The sequence below is a fragment of the Myotis daubentonii genome, chromosome 12 (genome assembly GCF_963259705.1).
Source record: "Myotis daubentonii chromosome 12, mMyoDau2.1, whole genome shotgun sequence".
Taxonomy (NCBI): Eukaryota; Metazoa; Chordata; class Mammalia; order Chiroptera; family Vespertilionidae; genus Myotis; species Myotis daubentonii.
The window spans coordinates 19,943,285-19,963,390 of NC_081851.1; the positions used below are offsets into that span (position 1 = coordinate 19,943,285).

Consider the following 20,106-nt stretch of genomic DNA (forward strand, 5'->3'; position numbering starts at 1 on the left):
GTTAATTTGCATATCACGCTGATCAGCCAATGGCGATGGTAGTGAAGGTACAGTTAATTACCATGTTTGTCTATTATTAGATAGGATAGTGACTCCTTTTTCCCTAGTAATGAATTTTGCCTTAAAGACAATTTTTTTTAATCCTCACCCAAGGATATTTTTCCATTGATTTTTAGAGAGAGTGGAAGTGGTGGTGGGGGGAAACATTGATATGAGAGAGTTACAGCCATCAGTTGCCTCCCACACATGTCCCATCCGGGGCCAGGGATTGAACCTGTAACCCAGGTATGCACCCTTGACTGGGAATTGAACCTGAGACCCTTGGGTGTATGGGCCAACACTCTAACCACTGAGCACACCACTCCGGGCATATTAATTTTGCATATTATTAATATTACTACACCATCATTCTTTTATTAGTATCTGCTTAGTATAGAAATACTTTCAGTATTTCTGTAACCTTGTGTTTTTGGTGTATCTCATAAACAGCATAAGGCTAGAGATTAAAAATGTAACTGGGAATTTCCGTGACATAAGTGGTCAATTCAATTTAAATGGCACTTATTCCCTGGCACATCACAGGCCCCGGGGGTGTTTGCCAACTGTCTGGCTAGAAAAGGGCCTAATGATGTCCCCAGTGAAGGCACAGCCAGGGGTGGATGGGTGTGCATCACAAATGGGAGGAGGGAGGCACGCATGTGGGGCCCGAAGCCTGTATTCAGCTGCCCAGAGACCCACGGGGACTCAATCCTCCAGATAACTCGGGCCACAGAGACGGAGCTCGAGGGCCCTGTCTTCCTCCCTCCTAGACACTGTCACAGGATGAGGAGCGGAGAGAGGAGCAGGAGCCAGCAGGCGCAGAGGCGGGGACAGGAGCACTCTAGGTATTTGTGTGCGTGTGTTTTGTTTGTTTGCTGTTAATCCTCACCTGAAGATATTTTTTCCATTCATCTTTAGAGAGAGAGAGACAGACAGACAGACAGAGAGAAACATCGATGTGAGAGAGACACGTTGATTGGTTGCCACCCACACTCACCCTGACTGGTGCCAGGGATCAAACCTGCAGCCCAGGTACATGCCCTTGACCCCGTCGAACAGTGAGCCTTCGGTGCGCGGACCGACGCTCTCACCGCTGAGCACACGGGCCAGGGCGAGGCACCCTATTGTGAACCCCTTCATCCCTGGGGTTGGGTCGGTTCTTCTCTAGTTTCTTAAAGCTCCGGGGGGGCAGGAGAGGCCCCCAGGGAGGCAGAATACGCTGGAGCCTCTCGGGGGCCCAGCATTCGGAGACCCAGCCCGGCCACACGGTGGAGGGAGTGTCAGGAGGCCCGGGAGGTGGTCACTCCTTGCCTAGGGACAGTGCCCATGGCCCGGCACTGAACACAGTGACAATGGCCAAAATGAGCATCTACAATGGGCAGAAGCTCCAAGGAGCAGAGAAAAGATATTTTCGTACTCTCTGTGCATTCCGGCTTTGGTGTGGGGCCCGCAGGACCTCCAGGGGCCCCTGGGAAATTCGTCTCCTGGCCAGCAGAGCTCATCCTCAGCAGCCACAGCTCCCTCCCCGCCCACGGGCACTGCCCTCACCGTGGAGGGCACCCCCTGGACACCCAGCCCGTGTGCACACAGGGGCCACCCAGGAGGCCTGCACGGGTGCTCACCGGCCTCTCATGCACAAAGCCTGCCCTCCTCCACCCCACGCCCCTCTGGCCACCACCCCTGCTTCCCCCCAGTACCCATTCTCTCCTTCGTCTCATAACAGCCCGTCCCCACGTCTAGCTGGACACAGGACTGTCCAGGCCAAAGGCTACATTTCCTCGTCCTGTAGCTAAGCGCTGGCCTGTGGGATGCGGGACGAAGGACGGGGCTGGTGCACCCTCTGGCCATGCCCGGCCCCGGCCCTTCCTCCTGCTGTCTGGACGTGCTGCGGGCACTCTGGGCCACGTGGAGGCGGGCAGTGCCCCAGGGAAGATAAGCGAAAGTCGAGTGTCATGACGGCTTGGCAGAGTGGAGCCCCAGCCCCAGACTCGGGCTTTGAAGGAAATGAAGACCTCTATCGATAAACAGCCATTTTGCACCTGTCACTGCGGCTACACTCGCAGCCCATCGGATGCAGCCACTCACCTGCACTCCCTTCTCAAGCAGCTGCCCCTGGCTTTTGCCTCCACCCCTCCTCTGGCCCTGTCCACCACTGGCCTCCTGGGCGAACACAGTGGCCTCGTCCCAGCTGTCACCCCACCCACACCGGGCGAGCTGGGCCTGCGGCCTCCCGCCCTCCCTCTCGGCCCTCGGGAACGCCACGTCCGGCGCCTCCTGGGCCTCCGATGTCCCTCTCCCGTGTCCTTCCAGCCCCACTCTTGTGCTTATCTTGCTCCTCTTGGTTTCTCCAAAGTTCAGTCTGGAATCACTATGGGAGTAAAGGCCAGACTGGCCTTGGAGGCAAAGGGGGTGCCGAGGTCCCGTCCACTGGGGTGGGGGTCCTGCCTACCCTGACTCCGAGCTGGGCCTTCCTTCCTGGCGGCCACTGCCCGTGCCCACAGCGCGGCTCCCGCAGACGTGCCCGGGCCACTGCTCTGCTCGTCAGGGCTGGCTGGCCCTCTCCCTCTGCCCAGCAATTGTCTTTCTCAGTTCCCAACATGGGTTGGGTCTCCCTGGAGTCTCTGTAGAGCCCGGGTAGTCGCAGGGGGTGGGGCCCGAGGGCGTGGGGTGGAGGAGGGCAGGCTTTGAGCGTGAGGGGCCAGTGAGCACCCATGCAGGCCTCCTGGGTGCCAGCTGCGTGCTCACAGGCTGGGTGTCCACCTCTTGGCAAATGCAAAACCTCCCCGCAAGCCACCAGTGTGGGCTGCTGACAGCCCTGCCTGGGTTCTAGCTGTGCGGGGGCAGAGGTCCTCAGGGCCCTGGGGTGCTCCATGCCGGCACTTCAGGGCTCCAGTGGGAATGCTGTAGGGCACACCCATGACCCCAAGAAGGGCTCTGATGGCCCCTCTGGGAACAGGAGGGCAGCCCCTTTAATGGTAAGAGCTGGTGTTTACTGATGAATGCAGCTCCCTCGGCCTGTCACTCACCCACTCAGTCCTCCTAGTAGCCCTCAGGTGGGCCTCTTCTTCCCATTTTGCAGATGAGAAAACTAAGGCTCTAAAAGGCAACCAGCTGTCCAGGGGTTCACAGCTCTTAAGTGAGGAAGTCAGGATTTGAATCCAGTTCTGTCTGCGTCCACTGCATGTCCTCCTGGGCTAGTAACTCTGGAGGACCCATCAGACTCCTCCGGCTCAGCAACTGGACGCCCTGCCCCTGACCTCATCCGCCTTGGATGACTGGCGACTCCCACCTCTACAGCCCCACCTGCCCTCTCTGCTAAGCTTCCGGTGGATTCTCAGGTGCCCTTGAGCCATCCAACTGGACTCCAATATTCTGAGCGCAGGCTTGTTCTCAGCAGGCCCCTCCCCTGGTACCTGGCAACCCCTCCCACGGCCCCCAGAGCTTAGCTTGGGCTCTCTGTTGTGCCTGATTCAATCCTGCATTGCCTCCTCCTCGGTGCCCCCAATGTATCGTCTCCTAGCAGCTCTCCTCACCTGCACTCAGCCCCCGTCTGATGGGTGTTCCCCAAAGCCGACTACTCCAGACCCCTTGACCCCAGGCTCCTGCTCAGGATCCGTCAGTGACTTCCTGTTTTCTACAGAATAAACTCCAAAACCTCCTTAGCACGGCCTTTGTGATTTAGTTCCTTGCTGTCACCTTTCTCTACACACGGGAAGACCACTATTCCACTCCACCACTGGGCTAGACACTGCTAGCTGCCCGTCCGATACCCACTCTCCTTCTTCCTCGATAATAAAGCTGCTCCCCCAATAAAAAAGCTACACTTCTCAGCTTTCCTTGCATCTAGTTGTGGCCACCTGACAGCATTTTGGCCAGAGATGTCAACAACAGTGTTACATAGGCTCTCCAGTAAGTCTGCTTAATGGACGCTGACTTAGCTGAAAGGAATGCCCTTTTGGGTCTTTCTTCCTCCTGCTGCCTGGAATGCTGATGTGCTGGCTGGAGCGCCAGCAACCTTTTTGGTCCGTAAAGTGACCTTGAGTATGAAGGTCAGCGCTAGAACGGTGGATCAGAAAAGTAAAGAGAACCTGGTTATATGGCCATCGAGCTTTCGTGGTTGCCCTGGGCTGCCTATTTTAACTTATTTTACGTTAAAAAGAAATGAAATCGCTTGCTAAAGCCACTATTCTTTTGGATATTCTGCTACATGCAAACAATTCTAATCTTAACTAGTACAGCCAGCACTGTGTGTGGTTAGGTTTTTGTGCCTTTACATATATGATTCCTTCTCCCTGGAATGCGTTTCTTTCCTTCCCTGCTGTTGAAACCTCAGTTGTCCTATGGGGAGCGATTTTAAGATCCGTTGTTCCACAAAACTGTCACCCAATCCCCTTCTGCACCCATGGCTTTCCCAGTCCTCAGTTTGGCCCTCTTGTAGCACTGACCTAAGTACCAGGATGGACTTGACTGAGGGACAGGGTTGGGTTTTCTTCAATCTGTGGCTACTCAGAAATTGGACAGTTCTTGGCACACAGTAGGTACTCAACACATTTCTGTTGAACACACACACACCCAGCGTGGATGCCATAGTCTCCCCAGACTGGACAGCCTGACAGATGTGTGGGGATGAGGGGCACAGGAAGAAGGAAAGCTGGAAACCAATGAGGAGAGCATGCCTCCTCCCTCCCCGGCCCTCACCTCTGAGCAGCCAGGTCGGCTCCACACTCACACTGGGAGAGGGTGCTCCAGTGGCTGGCAGGGCAGGAACAGGGGACTCAGGGCAGTGGAGGGGCGCAGGGGAGCCAGGGCCCAGAAAGACCTAACAGCCCAGCAGGGTGGAAGTAGCAGCACAGACCTAACTAGGGGCTGGCTCCTTTGTTGGCAAACCCTGGCCTCCCTCTCCTGCCCTCTGTCCCCCAAGCCCAGGGTGGGGATCCAGCTACTGACCCAGAGGGTTTGGTGGACCCTCAGAGTTGCTAGGGGGCTCGTGGGCAGGAAGTGAGTGGGCATGAAGGAGAGCCAGTGGGGGATCACAGGTGGGAGCCTTTGTGGCCGGGACCATTTCCCTCCAGGGTTCGGGACCCACGGCCAGTTCCATTTCTCCCCACCAGGCGGCAGTGTTGGCTAAGCGCTCTGGCTCCCAGGGCGGGTTTTCCCTCATTCACTGTTTTAGGGCTGGAAGGGAATTGAGCCAGCTGCGACTGGAGGTCCCGCTGAATGGGTTTCCCGTATGTGTACACACCACCCGCCCAGATGGAGGGCACTCCAGCACCCCGAGGCTCCCGTGTGCCCCTCCGCGAGGTGAGCACTCTCCTGCCTCCGACAGCAGGTGAGGGTGCTTGCTTTTTTAACTTCATGTGAACGGAAGCCTGCGGTGGTCCGCTTTGGCTCTCTGGATCACATGCGAGGGGTTTAGCCGCGTCCTTGCGGATAACGGATGACAATGATTTGTTTTTACTGCCGTGGTGCGACGACGTGGCGATTTCCGTCTCCACGCTCCTGTCGGTGGCAGGGGGAGGTCGGGAGCCCAGGGAGCAGCCCTGAGATGGAGCTTCGCGATGGAGCTCATCGGGGCGCATTCTGGGGATCCACAGCTGCGGGCATGGGACTGGACAGAGGGGGGGAGCCCCGACTGTTGTAGATTGCAACAAAAGCCACTCAGGGCAGCACCCCAGCCTCGGGGGAACCGAGTCCCTCATTCCTGAAGCGGGATCTGAGCAGCGAATCAAAGCGGCCAGCACGGCATCTGGGTTGTTTCAAGTCTGCGGCATCATGAATAGTCCATGGCGGTCTCTGTGGACACAGTCACCGAGCCTGTGCTGGGCAGTCCCTGGCGGTCTCTGTGGACACAGTCACCGAGCCTGTGCTGGGCAGTCCCTGGCGGTCTCTGTGGACACAGTCACCGAGCCTGTGCTGGGCAGTCCCTGGCGGTCTCTAAGGACACTGGCATTGAGCCTGTTGGGTATCCCTTAGGAGTGGAATTGCCAGGTCATTCATTCGGTGGGCAATTGTCAAACTACCACGCTGCGTTGTTTGGCACCCACAAATCCTTGCCGACCACCTGCTGTGAGCTTGGCCCTGGTTGTTCTAGGGCGAGTTTCCAGGCATGGCAGCCCCTGGCCTCTGAGTCTTTGGTTCAGTGGGAACACTTGAGCTTGGGCAAATATAATAAGACTAGAGGCCCAATGCATGAAATTCATGCAAGAGTAGGCCTTCGCAGCTGCGGCGACTGCCTCGATCCCGCGGCTGCAGCCCTGGCTTCATCCGGATGGTCGTCCAGAAGGATGTCCAGTCGATTTGCATATTACTCTTTTATTAGTATAGATGGGGTCCCAGAGCTCTGAAGGCAGGAGACAGGGTCGGGTTGCCGGTGCCCCAGGTGGGCTGTGTGCCATGGCTTTCCATGTCTGCTCAGCCGCAGGTTGGCACGAACCTGGGACAAGCCCTCGGCCTCCTCAGCTGTGTGTTGGGGACTGAAACAGGTGCCCAGCTCCTCAGAGTGCTGGCGGCACCTTAGGGCTGACCTCTGTGAAAGCCCCTTGTACTGATGGGCCCGGGCACACTGACTGCCAGTGAGGGCACCCTCAGGAGGGGGGAGGGATGTGGGAGCTGAGGGGTGGGGAGTGGGGCACAGGAAGAAGGAAAACAGGGAGCCCTGTGACCTCCCCTCCTGGAAGCGCCCCTCCTAGCTTTGAGGGCCCAGTGCAGCCTGTAGTACTGATGGCAGCCACCAGGGGCCGCTCAACCCTGCGCAGGGCCAGTCACTGACTCCTTGGACTGAACATTTAGGACAGCCTTGTGCCCGCGGGGGGCCTCCGTCTCACACTCAGGAGGCCAGTCAGCAACTACCCATAAAGCTCCCACTGTGTGTCAGCACAGTCACATGGAGCAGACATTGATAGCAACTAAATGCTCAGAAGGGCACAGTGGCCTGAGTCAGGAGACAGGAGGTGCAGCACAGTGGTTAGGGCACTGGCTTTCAGCCAGACCCCTGCAAGTCCTGGCTGTTGCTTACTGCCGTGTGCTTGAACAAGTTGCTTCGCCTCACCGTGCCACAGAAAACAGGATCTTTCTGAGGAGTCGCCATGAGCATCAGCAGTTACCGCAGACCTTCTCTCAACGCATCATGTTTGTTAGCTGTGTGCATGTGGGAGTGTGAGGGGTTCTTCCTGGGCAGCCCTGCCCCTGCGTGTCAGGCCTGGGGATTTCAGCTCCTCAGATGCCCACTCGCTCTGAGGCCCTGGAGACAGGCACACCTCCACAGCCTGGCATCGGGTACAGCTCATCCACACAGGCCAGGTTCACGACCTGATTTCTCTGATAAGGTTCCACAATTACCTCTTTGACAGGAGTGTGGTTTATCAACAGAGTGCGCATGGCTACAGGCCTCTGGGGACCGCCCAAGGCAGCCAGTGGTACAGGTGGAACGGGGGGGGGGAGGGGGACAGGATCTCTGGGCCCCAAACTTCCCAGAGAGAAGGGGTGCCCTGTGCCTGGGTCCCCCAGGCTGGGCCAGCTGGCACCATCAGCCTTGGATCGTGGTGGCTGCTGCTGACCTCCCACCAGTTTGCCTCTGGCCTTTGCTTCTCGAGGGGAACCGAGGGCGCCTGGCAGGGTGCATGGTGTGGAGGAGAAGGCCAGGTGGCAGTGACAGCTTCTGAAGTCACGCACATCGGGACTGGGAAGGACCCACGGTCAGCTCATGCTGGCTTCCTGTCTCACACGGGCACACCAGGGCCAGGGAGGACCAGAAAACACAGGGGTACATCCTGGGCCTCCACACCCCACCCCCAGCCCCGTCGCTGGCACCGCTCCTCCTGCTGCTCCAGGGACGTGCGTGGGGGTATCCGTCCCTTTAGCCACGTTAGAGGTCTTGATCATGGCCTTGAGCCAGGGTCCTGGCAAGGGGTCAGCCGGGAGGTGGAGGGCAGGGTACTCACAGGCCTCCAGACTGAGGACCTCGTCTCTAAGTAGGGTCCACAGAGCCCCCTGTTGGGAAAGCCGGCTGCAGGCACTCCCAGACCTTCCGAATCAACCACACTCAACAAGCTCCCCAGGAGCCCCACCTGGTTGGGCTCAGTGGATAGAGCGTCGGCCTGTGGACTCAAGGGTTCCCGGTTCGATTCCGGTCAAGGGCATGTACCTTGTTTGCAGGCACACTTCCCAGTGGGAGGTGTGCAGGAGGCAGCTGATCGATGTTTCTCTCTCATCGATGTTTCTAACTCTCTATCCCTTCCTCTCTGTAAAAAATCAATAAAGTATATTAAAAAAACAAACAAACAAAAAAACAAAACAAACAAAACAAGCTCCCCAGGAGAGCCGTGTGCACATGGAAAAGTGAGAAGCTAGAGGCAGCCACTTGCACTCCCCCAGCCTCAGGTCCCTGTGGTTGGAGGGAGAGGCTCCCTGGCCTCGTCACAGCTGACACTCTGGGAGCCAGGCCTTTGGGCCCACCTCCTGGGGACAACTCGCACTTTGGGGTGGGCTCTGGAAGGTGGACCCTCAGCCCCAGCAAAGGCAAATGTCTGCCCTGGCTATACATTACAGCCTACCAGGGCGTTTTTTGTTGTTGTTTTAATCCTCACCCAAGGACATGCTTAAAGAGAGGAAGGGAGGGAGGGAGAGAGATATATATAGAGAGAGATCAATTGAGAAAGAAACATCAGTGGGTTGCCTTCCACTCACCCCTTACCGGGGTTCGAGCCCACAACCCAGGTATGTGCCCTGACCAGGAATCGAACTGGCAACCACTCGGTGCACAGGACAACGCTCAACCAACTAAGCCACTCCGGCTGGGCTACCAGGGTGATTCTAAAAATGACTGATTCTGGCCCCACCCTGGCCTCTGGAACCAGGGCCTCCGGGTCAGGTGTGGGCACAGGTACTTGTTAACATGCCTCAGGCAATGACAATGCTTCCCTCATGCTGGCCGCGCAGCCAAGAGGCATCAGGAAATTCCCTGGATATTGTAACTCGTGACAGCAACTTCTAATTAATCATCAACTTGTAACATGAGCCGGGCCCATAACAAGGGACCAGTGGAGACTTCAGAAACCTGTCTCCTGGCTTCTTCAGACAACACCTTCCAGACCCAATGGGGGCCCAGCTCTGTTCCCAGGCTGGTAAGTGGGAGCCTGTGCTTGGTCCCTGCGCAGGGATGCTAGGGGCAGGGGAGGCCCCGGGTCCTTGCGGGGGAAGCGGGGAAGCGCGGGGCAGCGGTGCAGGCAGTGCAAACATCACGCAGGAGCTTCTGAGCCCGTTGGGCCCAGCAAGCGGGTGGCACTCGCTCAGTGAGGCACTGAGCTGTGAGCTTCCTGCCCCTGAGAGGACCCAACAGCCGCCAGTGACTCAGCCCAGCATCCCTGTAGTGACCGGATGACCCACACAAAGCAGCTGCCTTCGGCCCCGTTGTTTAGGGAGGCGTCTGGCTGCGTGGGAAACGGTGGAGTTTGGGGGGCCTCACGGGAGACGAGAGGTTCCAGCTGTGAAACTGAGCTGTGGGACCCGGGTCAGGTCACCTTCTCGACTGAAGGCTGAGCCAGTGCCGCTGGCCTGCTGGCTATAAGACTGCTAGCAGCACAGCCCTAAGGGTGGTGGGCACCCGGTCTCCGAACATCACCAGAGGCCAGCGGGCATCTCTGTGTGAGGGCAGAGATGAGGAACCCGGGCTTTTCCTGCGGAGATGTGAGCGCGCCTCTCTGGACACTGCTCCCTCCCAGGCAAAGAGCCCCCTTCCCTAGCTCCCTAGCAGCACCGAGGGCTCACACAGCAGCAGGTGGCACCAGGGCTGGGGGGTGGGGGGCCCAGGCCACCGCTGCTGCAGCTGTGGCAACTGCGTGTGGATCCCAGGCACTGGGGGTGCCATGGAGGAGGCAGCACAGGTGCAGGGACCAGGAGCTGCACCCAGGCTCCCCCAGTCTGGCTGGAGGACTGCGGCAACTTGCACATCCTCCCCAAGCTCAGTTCCCTCTGAGTGCCTCCCCTTGGGGTGTGTTGGGGGGGGGAGAGGGGGCGGGGAGGCTGGAAGCCTGGTGGCTGGAAGGGGGTGATGAAGACGAGGTAGATCTGGGGGGTCCTCACTGAGTAAAGGGTTGACTCTCAGTCACTTAGATCCTAAGAGCCTGGATGCAAAGGTTCTCTGATTTGAATCTGTGTGTGTGTGTGTGTGTGTGTGTGTGTGTATCAGGGGAGACACCCAAAAGGCCATGGTTCATGTTTCATGACTCACCTGAGGTAGGTGCGCATTGTCAGTCCTGGAGCAGGTGCACCAGGGCGGGAGGCCAGGGGCCAGGGAGCCTGCAGGCCTGAGGGAGGGGCGCCCATGCCTTTCTTGCCTGTGAGCCAGCTCCAAACAGAGTCCTGTGCCAAGTAGAGGGGGGGCCTGGTGGGCTCGGCAGTCCTGCAGGCTCTCTGGAGCCCTTGGCTCCCCTCCCAGTGGCACCTCGAAGGGGCTGTGAGGTCGTTTGTTCAGGAGCCTGGGCGTGTAGTCCCCTGGCAGCCGGTGACCTGTCCCCTCAGCCTCCCTCCTCTAACCATGTGAGCACAGCCTCCCCATGGGCTGCCCGGGTCCTCCAGAGGCCGGGTGGGTGAGCTCTGCAGACGGTCAAGTTCCTGATCAGGATGAAGCCTGCTTTCCTGTGTCCCAGGGCCCCCTGTCCTGCCGAGGCCACTCCTGGGGCGTTCCTCCTCCTCCCTGCACTCGCCTTCCTCCTCCCCCCACCCCCCCACCCGCTCCTGTCCCCAAAGTCACTTTGCCTGGTCCAGGGCAGCTGAGCAGGGAATGGGGTGGAAACTCCACCCACTGACCCTTCCTGCGGAAAGGCAGCGGCTTCAGCCAGGACAGGCCCATCTTTGCACTTACACTCTCAGCCCAAGGAGCCGAGCACGTGGGGTCTCCTGTTCCCCAGCCCAGGGGCCCTTTCCCGAGGGGCTGCACCGGGTGGGGCTGAAGCTACCCCTCTAGCTCTGCCGGTGCTGAGTGCCCACTGTCAGGAGGGGTTGAAGGCCACTCACTCCGCTAACCAAGCCTGTTCCAGGCTGCACTTCAGGGATGGGCAGTGACCCAGCCCCGGGGCTGAGGGGGGGTCCAACTGCCCAGCTGGGTGTCCACCCCAGCCCAATGCCTGCCCAGGTGAGCACCTAACTGCTCCCATTCAGGTACCTCTGGGCAGGGGTCTGACTCGGGTTCAGACTGAACCCACCTCTTTTTATTTGACTCCTTGTCCAACCCAGAAAGAGAGGGGCCAGGAGGGAGGCAGAGGGGAGGCGGGGAGGGTGACTCAGAGGCTGGAGGTGAGCGGAAGGGCGCCCAGGGAGCAGCTTCCCCCTCCTAGCTGCCCAGTGGTCAGGTTGGAGGGCCCGTGATGTCGAAGCTCATCCCGGGCCTTGAGGGATGACCTGGGACCCCTCTCCAGCCTGTGCTCCACCCCCCCTCTCTCAGGGCGAGGAAGTCACCCCCGCTGGGGGCCTGGCCCTCACAAGTGACAGGTTGTTTTCGGGGGAAATCAGAGTCAGACAAGGAAACAGCGCCAACAAGGGACCCATCGGCCAGAGCCAAGCCGTCAGCCACCCTCTCAGGCTGCTTCTGGGCACAGACAGAACGTGGATGGAGACTTTAAACATCCGCCCGCAGAGCCAGGGCGCAGGGTGCCTGCGGTTCTCACACCTGCTCTCCCACTAGTGACACACACCTCGCGGGCTGAGAGCTGGTAGCGCCCGTTTCTCCAGCGGCATGGGCGCCTTTAACTTTAGAACAGCCCTGCGGGGGGGGGGGGGCGGGGGGGGGGGCTGAGGCTGGAGGCTTTCCGGGACCCCAGGCAGGCCGCGGGGCTCCTCGCAGCTCTAGGCGGGCCTCGGGGGTCCCGGGGTGACGATGCCCCAGATGCGTGGCGGGAGGGGTGGCGGCGGAGAGAAAATGAGCCGCTAGGCCCCGCGGCCGCGCTGACCTCCCCCCCCCCCCCCCCGCAGGCGCGGACGCTGAGCTGCCCCGGGAGACCCTGCGCTTCCACGCCGAGGCCAAGGGCGCGCAGGTGCTGCTGGACGCCACGCGGAGCACGGCGCGCCGGCTCGCCACCTTCCACGACGGCATCGTGTTCAGCCAGCGGCCCGTGCGGCGCGGGGAGCGCGTGGCCCTGCGCGTGCTGGGGCACGAGGGCGGCTGGTGCGGCGGCCTCCGCGTGGGCTTCACGCGCCTGAACCCCGCGCGCGTGCGGGCGCCCAGCCTGCCTCCCTTCGTGTGCCCCGACCTGGAGCTGCAGAGCCCGACGTGGGCGGCGGTGCTGCCGGACGGCTGCGCGCTGGCGGGGGACGTGGTCCGCTTCTGGGTGAGCCGCCGCGGCCGGCTCTGCGCGCGGGTCAACGCGGGCCCGCGGCTGCGGCTGCGCAAGGGCGTGCCCATGGGCGCCCCGCTCTGGGCCGTGATGGACGTGTACGGGACCACCAAGGCGATCGAGCTGCTGGGTGAGACCATCCGCCGGGACCGCGCACCGCCCCCAGGGGGAGGGGGCGCTGGGGTGGTACCCCACCCGCATCCAGAGCCTCCGGGAGACGTTCGTTCATTCATTCATTCACTCATTCATTCATATTCAGTCAGTGTCTCCATCAGCTCCTGCCAGTGTCGGGTATGAAGATGGGAGCTGGGGATAAAGCCCGGGCACAGGAAGGGCCAACCTGCCCCTAAGAATAAGATCACACCCCACACATCAGTTAAAGGGCTGATTACCTTTCACAAAGGAAGACATTTTGGTGGGGCTTTGCAGTCTAAGTAGGAGTTCACTGGGGAGGAGGGTGTCAAGCCAAGGGAACATAAGAGTGAGGGGTAGAGGTGAGTAAGAGACAGCCTGCGGGGCAAGGGTCAGATGTGCGGTCAGTGGGTGGGAAACAACACCATCCCTCTAGCCGCCTGCGAGGACAGTGGATTTCAGGGGGTGTAGCAGATACAACCATAGGAAGGCATGTAGGCATTCCTGGGTGTTGGTCTGTGCTGCCCCCAGCCGGCTGGTCACAGCTGCTGGAGCCTGGCCCCTGGGCAGCCTGGTTTGGGAGGTGTGGGGTGGGGCCCAGCACCTGTTGCTCCACCAGCGGGGAGGGAGGGGGCGTCCAGGCTCTGTGATGCCGAAGGTCCCCTCTCAGGGTAAAGAGGAGGTGCCTGAAGGAAGGGCGGCTTGGGGACAAGGACCTGCGCCCCACAAATGCCCTGCTGGGTGAAATGGGAAAGGGGCGGCTAGGAGGGGGCCGTGAGATCCGGGAGCTCTCGCACTGCCACCCAGAAAAGAAGGCTTTGGGCGCTGCCTCGGGGCAGGGGGTGGAGGCCCGCTGTTCTCTGCGCAGGCCTGAGTCTCCCTCTCTCCCTAGATCCCGCGGTCAGCGCCTCCCCCCCAGCCTCGCCCTGGGCCCTCCCGCAGGAGACTCACCGGGACCTTGAAGGTGAGTGGTTTCCTGGAGAGCGGGGACTCCCAGGCCTCCAGCCTGGGAGCTCGGGAGTGTCTTCCGAGCCCCATCACGGCTCACAGGCCCGGGGCCAACCCCTTGGCTCTGCCTACTGGCACCTAAAGGCAGGTGACAGCGCTGCTAGGACAGGGCGAGCGTTACAGGTTGCAAGAGCACGTTTGTGGCAGATGTCCTGTTTCCCCTGCTTTATGGAAGCAGTGCGTGTTCAGAGTGAAAGCTTTGCCAAACAGGAATGAACCAATATTAAGGCACGAAGAAGGAAGTGAAAGGAAAAACATCACCCAGGATTTCCTGGGTGGGCTTCCTCCCTGTGGAATGTTTGTGTTTTGCTTTCTTTCCTTCTAAATTGGAACTTGATATTGACGTCTGCACATGATGGGTTTCTCACCCATTTTTTTCACTTGCTTACATTGTGAGGTTTTCCTCACAAGGTCATATTTTTCCCAATATGACTGCCTGGTTCTCTGTGGCTAGGTCATGAGTAGGCTGCCCACCCCTTGACCCCATATGCCCTGACCTACCTTGTCCCCTTTCCCAGCCCCAGCAGGAAAGGAGTGTGCCGTCTGCCTCCACCATGCTGCCAACACCTGCCTTGTGCCCTGCGGCCACACACACTTCTGCAGCTACTGCGCCTGGCGGGTCTTCGGGGACACAGCCAAGTGTCCCATGTGTCGCTGGGAGATCCAGGCAGTGGTCCCTGCGTGGGGCCCTCCAGCTCTGAGAACTGAAGAAGACCTCCCGGTGTGAGCGGAGGCTGGGCTGGCTCTGAACGGACCCCGCAGGGGAGAGGGGCAGCGCCCTCCTTCTGGTTGGTAACAAGCACAGCCGAGAGGGAGGTGGGCACGGTGGCTCTTCCCTTTCTCCACGGGTTAGGCCGGTGGGACGCGGAGGAGCCCCCGACCAGAATTTCTCCCTGACGGGAGCCTGGTGTATGTAGACCGTGGCTCGACCATGGCCAGCGGGCTGATGGTCCCTCTGCTTAGTTCCAGGTTCTGTTGTGCCTGGGCCTTGCCAAAGCTTTTGGCCACTTGGCACAGCCGGACTGACCTAGCCACCCCTGCACGCATAAGACCAGGGTTCTTGGGACGCCAAGAAGCCACACGTGTTGATGAGGAGGATCTTTGTTCAGAGATGGGTGGCCGGGCCCCTGGTGTGAGGGCTGAGGAAGTTCATGTAGGTGCGTGTGCCTACGGCAGCCCTGCCCAGGGGGGATTGAGGAGCAGGGAGGCATCTGGGTGGAGTGTTTACATCCCGGTGGGAGCCGGGTGGCCGCCGACAATCCCTCAGTGAAGTGGGTCAGTGGTTCCCCGTTGCAGTGTGGCTGTGAGGACCCAGCGAGATCACATCTGAAGATGAGTCAGCGCACGAGAGAGCACTGTTGTCATTGTGCTTATTCCTTTGCTAATTTCCGAGCCATCGAAATAAAGCTCATTTTCTATGAATATGACTTTGTAATGAATATGCCTCTTTGTTTAGTCAGTGGGAGTAGGTGGAGCTGTGGCTGGTCAGGATGCTGGGACGTTTGGGGACGTGCCCTCCTGTCCTGCACAGACACACACTGAGCTTGCAGTGGGGGTGGGGTGGGGGGGAAGGGCGCTCTGGGCACTCAGGCCTGTGCACTCTATTCGTGGAGGGGACCATCCTGCCCTACCAGCCCTGAAGCCACAACCAGGCTTAGCCCCTGCCGGCCTTGATTTGGGGGAGACTGGCTGGAAGCTCTGGCTCCTGGATGAAAGGAGAGATGGACCTGGGCCCGCTCAGCAGGCGTTGGGAGCAGGGAGCAGCTCGGTGACTGTGGGAGGCTCCCCTGGGAGAGGCCTAACCTTGGGCATGTGACTTGACCTATGTGAGCCTCAGGTTCTTCACCTGTAAAGTGGAAATGAGATCATGTTTTTTGGTGGTAAGTTGTGAAGATAATGAGAATGAAACTTGTGGCTTAGAGGAAGTGCTCACAACATGGCAGCTCCCTTCCCTGTACCAGCAGCTGCCGGGGGGAAGCAGCCCAGAGGCCACTGGGCGGGGTCCGGGCCCAGTCTGTGTCCTGGCAGGCCCGCGGCACCCCATTGCTTTGGTTTCATTCTTCTTTTTTTTGGTTAATCCTCACCCGAGGATATTTTTCCATTGATTTTTAGGGAGAGTGGGAGAGAGAGGGAAAGACAGAGACATCAAGGTGAGAGAAACACATCGACTGGTTGCCTCCAACCAGGGCCAGGGCCCAAGGAGCCAGCAACCAAGGTACGTGCCCTTGACCGGAATCGAACCCGGGGCCCATTGGTCCGCAGGCTGACACTCTATCCACTGAGCCACACCGGCCAGGGCCCCATTGCTTTGGGATGATTCCTCCGGATCCTAAAACAAGCTTTTTCTTCCTTTAAGTGTCTTCCTATTTAAACCCAGACACCTCCAGGGCAGGGCATTATTTTAATCCTGTTTGAGTGAAGACCACCTTATTAGTTAACACCTAGAGAAGCCTGATCTTAGAAATGGCCCCTACCCAGAGGTGGGACTTCTGGAATGGTGAAGGACGGACTTCTGCAAATCTATTCTTCCATAGAAGCAGCAAAAACATTGGCAAGATATTATACAGATTATATCTGGATATTAACCGGAGGCCAACAACAATCTGAAGAGGGATTATCAGCGAGAAACTACTGGACCTTGGTAAGAACAGTGGAATCTGTGGTGTTTGAACTTGGCCCAACCCCAGCTTCAGCAGCCTCGAAACCCAGCAGCCTGTAGCCGGCGGCGGAGCAGACTGGGCGGGCTCCCCAGAGCCCTCTATCCCCAGAGCACCGCTACTGTCTGACTGCACGGCAGTTCCCTGGAAGAGCTTCACCTTGGGTGTTGCTATCATCTATTCTAACCCAACTTGAAGCTCTCTCCATGGGAAAGCCCTGCCCCCAAGTTGTTATATCCCCACTCAGGGCTCTTTCCCTGGGAAAACCCCTATTCTCAGGGCGTTTGTCAAACATAATCAGCCTCAATTATTCAACATTGCAGCTGCCCAAGAGTGATAACGGCTGGAACAAACAAAGGCACGGCCAGAAATTTAAAAGGAAGAGCTGAGAGGTGAACTGTTCACGGGGAGGATGAGAAGCTGTGGGTATTCCTGGGGATCTAGGGGACTGTGCATGATCAGGAAAGACCTGGAGGGCTCCGTCTCTCGGTTTGGCTGGCTTCCAGGGCCTGTGCAAGCAGGAAGTGAAGGCCAGGGCAGAGCCATACACTGCCTGGCATTGAAAGCATGCCTCAACCCCCACACAGAGCTCTTAGCAAATGGTAGAAGATTTCCTAGCTCAGGGCATTTAAGGAAATCTCTGTCCAATCATTAGCTGACCGCTACGCTAACTGAGCAGAGATAGCATTGGCTTCACACTACAGGAAATACATGCTTCATAAAATTAGTCCAGGAAAGTCATTAAACAAACAGCAGCAACATCAAACCGAGGGGGAGCGGGGGTGATATTGAGAGTAGCCACATTATATTATCTAAAAACACACACAAAACAACCACTTCCCTCACCCCCCCCCCCCAAAAAAAAATGACACCAGGAAAGTATGACTCATGCACAGGAAAAAATTAGTCACTAGAAACTGTCCCTAAAGGAGGCCAAATATTAGGCTTACAAAGACTTCAAACCAACTATTGTAAATATGTTTAAAGTACTAAAGAAACTATGTCTAAGAATTAAATGAAAGTATGTCATTGGTGGCTCACCAAATAGAGATCATCAATAGAGTGATAGAAATTATGAAAACAACCAAATGGAAATGATGGAATTGGAAAGCACAATATCTGAAATGAGAAACTCACTAGTGGGCCTCAACAACAGATCTGAGTGCAGAAGAAAGGATCAATGAACTTGAAGATAAATTATAGAGATTATCTAGTCTGAGGAACAGGGGCGATAGAGACCTGTGGACATCATTAAGTGCTCCAACATACACATGATGGGAAAACCAGGAGGAGAAGAGAGAGAAAGGGGAAGAACAAATATATTTGTAGAAGTAAGTTTAAGAAGTTTCCAAATTTGATGAAAAAATATTAATCTCCACATCGAAGAAAATCAACAAACTCCAAAGAGGATACACTCAAAGAAATGCACACTGAGGTATAGCACAGTCAAACTGTCAAAAACCAAAGACAAAGAGAATCTCAGTGGCTAACAAAACAACAAAAAACTCATCACATACCAGGAATCCTCAATAACAGCTGATTTCTTATCAACAATGATAGAGGTCAGTCCTAGCCAGTTGGGCTCAGTGGATAGAGCATCAGACTATGGACCAAAGGGTCCCAGGTCCAATTCTGGTCGAGGGTACGTACCTCGGTTGCAGGTTCCTCCATGGCCTGGGCCCTGGTTGGGGTGTGTGCAGGAGGCAACCAATCGATGTGTTTCTCTCACATTGATATTTCTCTGTCTTTTCCTCTCTCTTCCACTCTGTAAAAATCAATGGAAAAATATTCTCGGGTGAGGATTAAAAAAAAATGATAGAGGTCAGAGGGATGATACGCTGAAAGACTTAGAGATAAAAGGCTGTCAAGAATTCAGTATCCACACAGACTCTGGGCCGGAGGGGGCTTGTCCTGGGGGGTAGGAGTGGCCGGGGGGGGGGTCAATCGGAGGAAAAAGGAGACATATGTAATACTTAAAACTATTTTTTAAAAAAGAATTCAGTATTCAACAAAAACTACCCTTCAAAAGTGAAAAAGAGCCCTAGCTGGTTGCTAAGTGGTTAGAGCATCAACCTGCAGACTGAAGGATGTGGGTTCGATTCTGGTCAAGGGCGCATATCTTGGTTGCAGGCTCAATCCCCAGCCCAGATCGGGGGGTGTGTGCAGGAGGCAACCAATTGATGTGTCTCTCACACATTGATGCTTCTTTCTGTCTCTACCCCTCTCTTCCATTCTCTGTAAAAATCAATGGAAAAAATATTTTCCTGTGAGGATGAACAAAACAAAACAAAAAAAGTGAAGAAGAAATTATGACATTCTCAGGTCAGTGAAAACAGTGCTCAGTGTGAGCCCAACTGGCCTATGAGAAAGACTAAAGGAATTCCTTCAGATTAAAAGGAAAGGATTAATCTTTAACCTTTTCTCCAATTGCGTAGATAGGAATCATCTTACAAATGATGGGGTAAGAATTAGAATCCTCATTGTAACCACACTGACACAATCACTTCTTCTTTCATTCATCAAATTCCAAAAATATTGAGCCCCAGGCACTAGAAGCCATCCTAGTATGAGCACAGCCTTGTCTGTGTCCTTGGGAGTCACACTGGGGGATAAGCAATTATAGTACAATGTGGTCAGTGTTACGGTCGTCTATACAAAGAGCTTGTCAACTTCTGGTTCAAGATAGCAGACTGAGCCCATATAGCTGTTTCTTTTTACTCCAGTTCTCTATACACTGCTCATAAGAGATCTAAATAAATTCACACCCTCGCTAGAAAACAATACAGGGAACACCTAATCACCAAAAACCATTATAAAAAATGAAAACCAGACGGGTCAGGTTGAAGGTGGAAACCCGAAGACCAAAGCTCCACTGAGGAGAGGATGCTGCAAAAGGTGGGGCAGCTCTGGGGGTCCTTCCCACCCAGAACTGTGAACTGGGAGGGGGAGAGGCCCCGTGTGCCCACGAACGGTTGGGGCGTCACAGGATGGAGAGCCGGGAGTGTTCACCTCAGGCCAGACAGTGAGCAGAGAGGTGTGTTCCCATGGGCAGGAGCAGGGGGTGCGTCAGAGAAGCCAGGCAAAACCCCCGCTCCCCAGGGGAACAGAAGCCTCTGTATCTAGAAAGCTTACCCATGGACTCACCTTGTCCAGCAGCACATGCCACCCATTTCTCATTATCACTGTACACAGGTGCAGTGCGGTTCACACCTGCATATCCTACTCCTTGTTGCAAGCACGACCCTCGGGCTAATAAGGAATCCCAGTTCCAATGGAAGCTCACAGACAAGAAAATCCAAGAATTTGAGGAAAGTTAATCTCATGTGGGAAAGGCACTCAACAAGAGGAGTTCATACCTGAAAAAGAGTTAATAAAGCAGACAGACCTGGGTTTTAGAATAAATATAATTAGATGCAAGTTGATTTTGCATAAAAAATATTTAGATACCTTGGAAATGAATAATTTAATCATTGAAATAAAATTAGTCCATTAGATATAGTAAGAAGCAGAAAGATTACAGCTAAAAAATGAATTCATAAAAAAATAAAATAAAATAAAATAAAAAATGAATTCATGCCTGGATGGTGTGGTTCAGTGGTTGAGCACCAATCTACGAACCAGGAGGTCCTGGTTCGATTCCTGGTCAGGGCACATGCCTGGTTTGCAGGCTCAAACCCTAGTAGGGGTCATGCAGGAGGCAGCCAATCAATGATTCTCTCTCATCATTGATGTTTCTCTCTCTCTCCCTCTCTGAAATCAATAAAATTATATATTTTAAAAAATTAATTCAAGATCTAGAATCAAACAGAATGCACTGCAAAATTCCAAAGACATGATATCTACAATAGGAAAGAGAATAGATATAGAACTTTAAATAACTAAAATTCCAGAAGGAGCAGCTAAGGAAAATGAAGCAAAAAGAATAGAGGAGTGGGGAGAAC

At 56.2% G+C, this 20,106-nt stretch overlaps 1 protein-coding gene across 1 annotated transcript; it reads left to right on the forward strand.

Annotated features, from left to right (window-relative positions):
• Window positions 1-8,958: 8,958 nt before the first annotated feature.
• NEURL3 (neuralized E3 ubiquitin protein ligase 3) lies at window positions 8,959-14,914 on the forward strand. Its single transcript, XM_059659086.1, has 4 exons — window positions 8,959-9,161; window positions 12,007-12,498; window positions 13,393-13,464; window positions 14,027-14,914. Exons 1-4 carry the CDS (start codon window positions 9,134-9,136, stop codon window positions 14,233-14,235), a joined length of 801 nt encoding a protein of 266 aa, XP_059515069.1. The 5' UTR covers window positions 8,959-9,133; the 3' UTR covers window positions 14,236-14,914.
• Window positions 14,915-20,106: the final 5,192 nt, after the last annotated feature.

What these genes read in the sequence shown, in the direction of transcription:
- NEURL3 (XM_059659086.1), top strand. Translation starts at nt 9,134, where the DNA reads ATGGGGGCCCAGCTCTGTTCCCAGGCTG. An exon ending in CAAGGCGATCGAGCTGCTGG is followed by an intron (nt 12,499 to 13,392) that starts GTGAGACCATCC and finishes CTCTCTCCCTAG; the next exon opens with ATCCCGCGGTCAGCGCCTCC. An exon ending in GACTCACCGGGACCTTGAAG is followed by an intron (nt 13,465 to 14,026) that starts GTGAGTGGTTTC and finishes CCCCTTTCCCAG; the next exon opens with CCCCAGCAGGAAAGGAGTGT.